A 9,486-nucleotide genomic window follows, 5' to 3' on the forward strand; every position below is an offset into this window, starting at 1 on the left:
TGCAATATGCAAATTTGTGCATGAATGAAGACCAAACAATTTTGCCAGTATATAGCACCCTTGCTGAATAAATGTATTTATTTCTTCCAAAAAAAACAACGATTTACTGAACCCACACCCATATATGATAACTGGACTTCACTTACTTATGCCTGGTTCAGATTACACGATTGTTTTGTCTGCTATGATAGTCACTGTGTCAGATTACACGATTTTGACTAGTAAAATTTAGTCGTGTCGTGGATAAGAAACATGTCAGACTACACGTTGCTTTCCGACCAGCCATCACGTGCCGTCTCACACACACATTCACTCGCACACATACATACATACATACGCACTCACTCACACACACACACACACACACACACACACACACACACACACACACACACACACACACACACACACACACACACACACACACACACAATCTCTCTCGCGCTCACTCACACACACAAAGCTCACTCACACACACAAATGCACACATGCTCACTCACACGCGCACACTCATCCTCGCTCACTCACTAGCACACACACACGCTCACTCACTCACTCACATACACAAATGCACACATGCTCACTCTCACGCGCACACACTCACTAACACACACACACGCTCACTCACTCACTCACTCACATACACAAATGCACACATGCTCACTCTCACGCGCACACACTCACTAACACACACACACGCTCACTCACTCACTCACTCACTCACATACACAAATGCACACATGCTCACTCACACGTGCACACACTCACTAACACACACACTCACGCTCACTCACTCACTCACTCACATACACAAATGCACACATGCTCACTCTCACGCGCACACACTCACTAACACACACACACACGCTCACTCACTCACTCACTCACATACACTAATGCACACATGCTCACTCACACGCACACACACACACACACACACACACACACTCACTCTCTCTCGCGCTCACTCACACACACAAATGCACACATGCTCACTCACACGCGCACACACTCACTAACACACACACACACGCTCACTCACTCACTCACTCACATACACAAATGCACACATGCTCACTCACACGCGCACACACACACTCATCCTCGCTCACTCACTAACACACACACACACACACACTCACTCACTCACTCACTCACTCACTCACTCACTCACTCACTCACTCTCGTCGTGGAGGACCGAAAAAACAAAAGAAACATGCTAGTCTTTTTGTTGTGAAGCATCGCATACACGATGTAGGTTGTCGCCCACTATGACACACACTATACGAGATGAAACGATCGAATCTTGCGTCCTGGCGCCCGTTATCGTTTACGAATCCCCACGACACCCTACGTCAAACGAATTGTGCCAAAATTGGGCTAAAATCGTGTAATCTGAACCAGGCATTAATTAAACATGCAATGTAACGAGGTCATGTGACAAGAATGTAGCACAGACTTTGTCGCGTTCTACAGAATTATATTTCACATACTTATCAGGTGGTTCCTTAGCAAGTTCCAGGTTTATGTGGATTGTTAGTGGCATCCTGTCTGGCTGTTCAGTTCAATGACGGCTCATTACTGGACATAACAGAGTTAATTCGATTCAGGCCCAGTGGTGCAGACTGATAGCGATGTGGCTCTTTCTCTGTCTCTCAGGTCATTAACTTCTCGCCCAAAACGATCGCTGTGTTCATCGGCGTGGTGGGAATCCTCTCCATCCTGGCGCAGGTATTTAATTGAGGCAATATTCTTCGCTCTGCCTTATTACTTGTGTCGTTGAGCTGGAAAGGCGTCTTGTGAAAGTGGCTCCCACAAACGCTTTCTAATTGAATTGAATTCCTTTAAAAGTTCAACGGTAAATGTAATGAAATATAGGCAGAGCTGTAATGAGCAGATAGCACTGCACTAGCTGGTTTATTTAAGTGCTGGTGTTTTATTTTTAGCAACAGAGGCGAATTCTAGCAGCTTTGCTTCACATCTTTTGTAATTCAATACAATGTAGTAATGAAAACGATGAAGTTTCAGTCAATAATAACACAGCCCTGCATCTGGAAAAAAATATCTGCGGATTTGCATAAAAAGGCCTACTCTTGATGAAAAAAAAACTTTCTATCAAGTTTTGATACCAGAATAAATTATATTCATACTTATACATACATACTTATTAGCTTTAATGCACTTAATAAAATGACAGAACTTTAAAAAAAACTTTTTTTTTAATGCACTTAATTTTTAATGACAAGAATATTCAAAATGCATCATTAAACTGTATAAATGTGTAAATGTATCATTAAACAATGTGTGGAAAAATGTTCAAACACTCTTATGACTAAATGTAACATAATAAATAAGATTTAAACATTTTTACTTAAGTTTATAAATAAGTTTAAAAATAAATAAGCAATTTTCTGACACTGTCAGTGTCTGGATGTAGTAAAACACACACAGATAAAGTATAAAACATGCGTTTTCTTCTTGCATAATGCATAATTCTAACCTTGAATCAGGATTATGCATAAAATAATGTCTTACATGTGACAATCGGCTGAGAATTGAACAAATCGTTGTAACCTGGCTCAGAGGAAGATGGGAAGCATGTCTTTGTGGATGTTTTTCTGGTGATGAAGGGAAAACAAGACTTTTTTACCTTAAAATTGTCTGTCGAAATGCCATTAAATGCACATCATGTTTTTTGAGAAAGTGACGTGCTAGAGCAAAACAGGCATTTTTTGGGAATCAGCACTTCTAACAAAATTAGTTAAAAACAATTGGATTTAATTCAGCAAATATGATGCAGGGCGGTGCAATTATTCATTCCCTTGTGTTTCCCCACAGACGCTTTTTCTCACTTTATTAATGAGGACCATCGGGAACAAGAACACAGTTCTTCTGGGTCTGGGTTTCCAGATTCTCCAGCTGGCCTGGTACGGTTTAGGGTCTGAGCCGTGGTGAGTTAACGTCTATCTACATCAAGATAAATGACCTGCTTATGCAAATGTTACGTAACAACGGTCTGGTTTAAGAAGAGTGAGTCACGTGATGTTCTTTTTGTTGTCATTTAGGATGATGTGGGCGGCCGGTGCGGTGGCAGCCATGTCCAGCATAACGTTCCCTGCAGTGAGCGCTTTAGTGTCACGCAGTGCAGATCCGGATAAACAGGGTAAAGTCTTATAAGCCTTTCACATTTTCAAAACTTTTAAGAGACTGAGGAAAAACACTTTTTCTTTAAAGGGGACCTATTGGGGACCTTTTTCAAACTCTTGGTTTTGTTTTTGGGCTTTACTAGAATAGGTTTTCTAGCTTGAATGTTCAAAAATGCAAAAAAGGTCTGCACTCCAAAAATACTTTATTGCAAACAGGAGATAAAGAAAACAAACATTTAAACGGCTCTTTACCTTCGTCAGTGTGTGCTTGAATGTTCAAAAACACCTTATTTTTCTCATATTTTACATTGTTGCAGCTTCTCTCTTACCAGTCTGCCAGTAACGCTCTGTTTACTTCCTGTCTCTATGAAGCCCCTCCTTCTGAGAAGCACACTGTGCTCTGATTGGTCGGCTGGATCAGTGTGTTGTGATTGGTCAAGCGCTTTCAGTGTGTTTGGGAAATGTCCCGTCCCTTACCATAACCGCCAGTTTAACACACTACTAACTAACTCAGCCAGGCCCCGCCCCCTTTATTCTGTTTATTCATTATTTAAATGAGGAATATTGTGACGTGTTTATTCCCGGAAGAAACTCAAGACTACAATGGAGGCGTTTCATGAGTTCAGAAACACTGACACTGATGTAGAGATATATTAATATATTGAACTTGCAGACCTTTTTCATGTTTAAACTGCAACATTACACAAAGACAATTGAAAAAGCGCAATAGGACCCCATTAAAATAACGAATGTCACATTTTCTTTTCTCGTTGGCTTTTAAATGACAATCTCAGCAATCAAGAGTGTATACTGTGAATATAAGCTGTGTTGTATTACCTCAGGTCTGGTTCAGGGCATGATAACAGGAATTCGGGGTCTCTGTAACGGACTGGGTCCTGCGCTGTATGGCTTCGTTTTCTTCCTCTTTAACGTTGAGCTGAGTGGGATCACCACCATCCAACCCGACTTCGCCATCCCCGTACAGGCCGCCACACAGGTACACGCTCCGTTCAGCCACCCTCACACTCAGTCTGTCTGTTTTACAGGAAGAGTTTGCAATTGGTTCAGTGAATCAGTTCAAAACATTGATTCAGTAATTCATTTGCATCGTCAATTAAAAGCACTGATGGCATTTTTGCACTGATGGTTTATTTTTTGAATGCAAGTATTGAATCTATTTGGGTACAATGACTGTTTTAAATTATTATATATATATATATATATATATAAATTAGAGATGCACCAATTACAATTTTCTAGGCCGATTCCGATTTCTCTTTGAGTTTGACCTGCCGAGACGATTACATTTTTTGCCTCTTTACAGCACACAAATATTTATTTTCCATATATATATATATTTTTTTTTAAAACACCATATACTTTTACCCAAACTGAATAATAAAAAACAAGTGTAAATGGGTACATTTTCTGTAAATATTTTTGAGTCTTCATTTTCTTTTCTGACATGGACTACTCCAGTTCTTGTTAAAACACACTAGACATGCAAATTCTAGGCACTTTTGTTGTGAAATCATATTTATTTTGCCCATCAAAAGCGTGCTTTCACTTTAATTGAGCGTGAGCAGCGCAACCAAAAGAAACTCCTGGTCCTGCTCCCGGTGTGAACGCACTCATTGATTAACATGGACGGTGAAAAAAACACGCGCTGCTCACGCTTTGCGGTGAGAAACGGCCGTAATTCACGAGGTTTCCTACATGTGCACGTGTGATGCTTTTGGCACATCATTTCAACATGCTGCTATTTAGCCTACTACTAATGAATGCCTATTTCACTTTATTTGTTAGCAAATAGATAGAAAGCTCGAATAAAATAAGTCATTTACATTATAGGCTAATTAACTCTACGCACTGTCATGTCAGGGTGACGACCAGAGGCGGACAGAGTACACAGCTTCATTACTTGAGTAAAAGTACAGATACCCCTTGCTAAATTTTACTCAAGTACAAGTAAAAGTACTACAGTCAGATGTCTACTTAAGTAAAAGTACTGAAGTACTTGTTTTTAAAAGTACTTAAGTATCAAGAGTACAAGAGTACATTTTCGAAATATTGCATTACTACTGCCACAGTGCTTACATTTATGTACAGAAACGTCCTACATGGAGTTATGAAAAATGTTAATGTTAATACCTTGGATAATGTAAAAGGAATTGAAAGTAAAATAAAGTAATTTTCATCTTTTTACCACGTTGCTTTATTAAACATTTCGCACTTGCCCACAAGGCAATAGCACAATGGCAACGCTCTGACAAACCTCTGCTAAAGTTTTAATGGATTTTTTGCACCCACATTTGAACTAACAATTGTGTGTACATGTGAGTTTCTCTGTTTTTTCATCAATCAAATCAATAAACCTAAACCAGCAAAGAAGGCAATATAGCAGTGTTCTGACACACCTCTGAACCACACCTCTGAAAGGTGATTGCTGATAGGCTGTCCCAATCAGTGGTGCCTGCACAATCCAGTCACGTTTGAGAGGGAAACGACAAATTGAGGGTTTCCTAGTTTTTTTCTTTTTTAGAATTAGTAACGGGTACTCAGTACTCACGGTTATGGATAGAAATGTAGTGGAGTAAAGAGTACAATATTTGCCTCTCAAATGTACTTGAGTAAAGTCATGAGTTCTCCCCAAAAATGATACTCGAGTAAAGTACAGATCCCTCAAAATTTTACTTAAGTACTGTACTCAAGTAAATGTACTCCGTTACTGTCCGGCTCTGGTGACGACTATAGGACGAGCCTGTTCTGAAGACTGCCGTTAATTTTGAATGCACGGGAAGAGAGCGGAGAGCGCGTCTTTTTCAGGCACAGTGCAATTCATTTTATACAAACAACAGGCCTAACAATCATATAATAAACTATAGAGCCTCGATATTAAAGAAACGCAGACTCTATTCACTTCGAAATTCTATGAAATTCCATCGCACAATATTTAACAATGTATACATATATTTTTCATTCGATTGGTTCAACCGCCCGCCACCCGCCACCCGCCCGAATTTATTTAAGGCTGTAACCTCCAACCGCGCATCTCTAGTCAGACTGACCGGCCGGTCGCCGATCATGGCCAATCACGTGAAAATCGCCAATTCCGGTCACCAGCCGATCAATCGGTGCATCTCTAATATATATACACTCATTCATTAGCTCAAACATGGCATCATCTCCCGTATTACCTGTTCTAATGTTGATTTCTTTTCACATTTTATGCGTAGAAGACATTAATCCCCGGCCCTCCGTTCCTCTTGGGCGCCTGCACGGTAGTGGTGGCGTTTATAGTCGCTCTCTTCATACCGGACCAGCCGTCGCCACCAGCGACTCCCTGCCAAACCAGCAAGAGCAGCGCGAGTCTGGCCGGAGCCCACACCAACACGCCGCTGCCGGGGAGCGACGAGGACTTCGAGCCGCTGCTGGAGGACAGCACTGTGTGACTGGAACTCTCAACCCAAATCATGTTTGGGAAAAAGAAAAAAGAAAAAAAATCGCAAACCCTCCACCTGTCCAGCGACTAACGTTTGGGAGCGAGCTGTATTTATTTAGTGTGTTTTATCTGATTTTTGTTGTTTTGATGAAACGGTTATTGGTTCTGAACTCAGAGGCTTTTTTATTGACCGTTTTTACAGTGTTTAACATTCAGTGTACAAATGAATCAACACTAAGGGCTCGATCAGTAGGATTGGATGCGCTGTGGTGGAGTTTGGACGTTGGGTTTGTTGGATTCTTCTGGAGTTTGAATGCAAAGCTCTTTATGTATATAGATATTTGGGCAAAGTGCAGCAAAGGTTATTGTTTATGGAGCTTGTGGTGACTTGAAGCTTATTGTTACTCTCGTAAGATTGAAGAAAATCTGGATGAATTTCATGAAAACAGGGTTATTGCGACTAGTGGGCGATATAACCAAAATCCTATTTCATGATAACAATATATATATCACAATATAGTTATTTTATTTCATTTTTGTTATTAAAAATAAGAACAAAGCAGCAAATTACAAACAATAGGACAAATACAATATAAACTAAACTAAAAAAAAATCAGGTACAATAGGTTTACTGAACAGAAATGGAACAATCAGATAAAAATTAAATACTTCATAGTCTTCACTGTATGAATTAAATATAAATGTATTATTATTAAAGCGACAAAAGTTATTCAGTCAAGAACTCAAGATATTTTCTCTTTAGTTTGATTAACATTTAAGGATACAAAGGTTTATTAGGCTGCTGTCTCTTTAAGACCAAACGCATGGATCCATTATACTGATACACATCTGGTTTACACAACTGTTTACTTTCACTTGAGACATAACTGGCTGTGTTAACATGAATACTCCACACGATGGGCCTTTTGACATAACTGTGTGTGTATTCGACCATTCAAGTGCAATAAGACGTGAAAGAGAACTGAATTCACGATCATATGCTGAGAGACCGCATCGAGTCCTTTTCACAGATTATTGCGCTTTATATCATGTTTTAACATCAAGCACGTCCCGAATTCTGAGAGGCAGCTTTCTGTGCGCACACTTTAACAGTAAACCAGTTATTTTCACAACTTATTGCTCTTATACACCCCTTTTAATAACATCAAGCACGTCATGCGCTTTATTGTCTCATTCATGCGTTTCATCACTCTGAAGCGTCGCTATATATTTGCATACAGTGATATACACAATATAACAAAATCTCTAATGATAGACATTTTAATATCGCCACGATATATCATTTTACCGACCAAACCTAATTGCAACCTGAAAAAAAATAAAGCCTATTTTTAGACTTTTCGTGATATTATTTTCATTACAATTGATCACATTTCCCCCTTCTAAAAAATAGGCTTCATTTGCATACATTTATCATGATTTTAACCATGACCCGAGCATGTTCTTGACAGATTTCATGAGATTCACCCTAATATAAATTGAGATTAATACGCTGACAGTATTTTGTAAACTGTATTTGATGAAAGTTTTGCAGCGATTGCGCGAACTTTCTTTATATAAGCCTTAAAGTCACATATCCTGTGGCGTTTGACAAGGTTTTAATAGATTAGAGATGCATCCGGTTGCAAGTGCATGAACTGTATTTGTGGCGATGTTAACCAAACCCAAGACACTAGAGCACCAGTGGTTTGGTGTAGTTACTGATGCTAACGTAGGTCTTTAGGCAGATTAGTTATATCATATGGACACGGCTTGATTGTGAAATTCATGAATTGTGTGAGTGTGTGTGTGTGTGTGAGTAAAGGTTCTATGCAGTAGTGTCGGTAATGATCAAAAATGGCATTAAATTTAGAAGTAACAAATTTAATGTTGAGTAAAGTAGGTGTTTAAAATCACAATATTACAGTATTGCTTACAATATTACATTGGTATAAGTGAAATTTTACCTTCATTTTAACTTTCAAGAAAATAATTGGCTTTGTGCATTTGTTGAGCTATTGTACTCAACGATATATCTCCTTTTACTAAAATGAAAGGATAATTATTAATAATCAGCCAACATCTACGTACCAGCTACCTCGTTTTTGGAGGTTTTGATGATTTTGTGGAATGAGGTGAGATTCGATCTGAATATATATTTTTTATCTGCAGTTTTTTTGTATAGCCACATTCCATTTTCAATATGGGATTTTAGATTTTTTCATGAAAAAATTCATGAATTCCATATTTTCTTATACAGTGGAGATGCTTTATATTTCCCAAAGGGCCTCAGTCTGTTTTGTGTGAAGAACACTGTGGAGCATCGCATAGTTTGAGGTCATCAATCATTAGACTGACCTGCACTCATTTCCTGTTCCACATGCACATCATTTCCTCCACTTCCAGTATTCTACACAAATACAGCAGTATCCTACTAATGGTGACTGCGAATCAGACTGAAACCGTGAACAGAATGTGAATCTTTGCTTCTCCACCCTTGACCCTTTTCCATGTGTTTTGCATCATTTCAGCCATATTTATCATGCAGTGAAAAAGATGTGAAACTTTCTTTGTAGAGCTTGAAATTGCGCTGGCTTGTGTTTTTATATATATAAAAAGGGTAATTGCTGCTTTTTATGGCACAATTCTGACTTTTTTCTCTCAATTCTGCATTTGCTTTTTTTTTTTTGGTGTTTTTTCTTCACAATTCCGAGTTCAATTCTTAGAAAAAAGTCAGAAATGTAAGCTATACAGTCACAATTGCGAGATATAAACTTGCAATTCTGAGGAAAAAGTCTTAGAATTACATTTTTTTACTCTGTGGCGGGAATGAGCTTCCACAAGTTCCCGCGCTTTTGTGTTTTGTATGTACAATGCATTTGTGCACAGCTTGTAACA

General features: G+C 38.9%; 1 protein-coding gene across 1 annotated transcript in view; it reads left to right on the plus strand.

Annotated features, from left to right (window-relative positions):
- mfsd14ba (major facilitator superfamily domain containing 14Ba) overlaps nt 1-7,985 on the plus strand; it is a 17,165-nt gene extending 9,180 nt beyond the window's left edge. Inside the window, exons 8-12 of the mRNA XM_079599784.1 lie at nt 1,660-1,731; nt 2,839-2,951; nt 3,066-3,163; nt 3,989-4,143; nt 6,383-7,985. Of these exons, the coding sequence (XP_079455910.1) occupies nt 1,660-1,731; nt 2,839-2,951; nt 3,066-3,163; nt 3,989-4,143; nt 6,383-6,598 (654 nt within the window). The 3' untranslated portion in view covers nt 6,599-7,985. The remainder of the gene's footprint in view (nt 1-1,659; nt 1,732-2,838; nt 2,952-3,065; nt 3,164-3,988; nt 4,144-6,382) is intronic.
- The last annotated feature ends 1,501 nt before the right edge of the window (nt 7,986-9,486 follow it).

This window comes from Phoxinus phoxinus (assembly GCF_949152265.1).
Source record: "Phoxinus phoxinus genome assembly, chromosome: 23".
Lineage (NCBI taxonomy): Eukaryota > Metazoa > Chordata > Actinopteri > Cypriniformes > Leuciscidae > Phoxinus > Phoxinus phoxinus.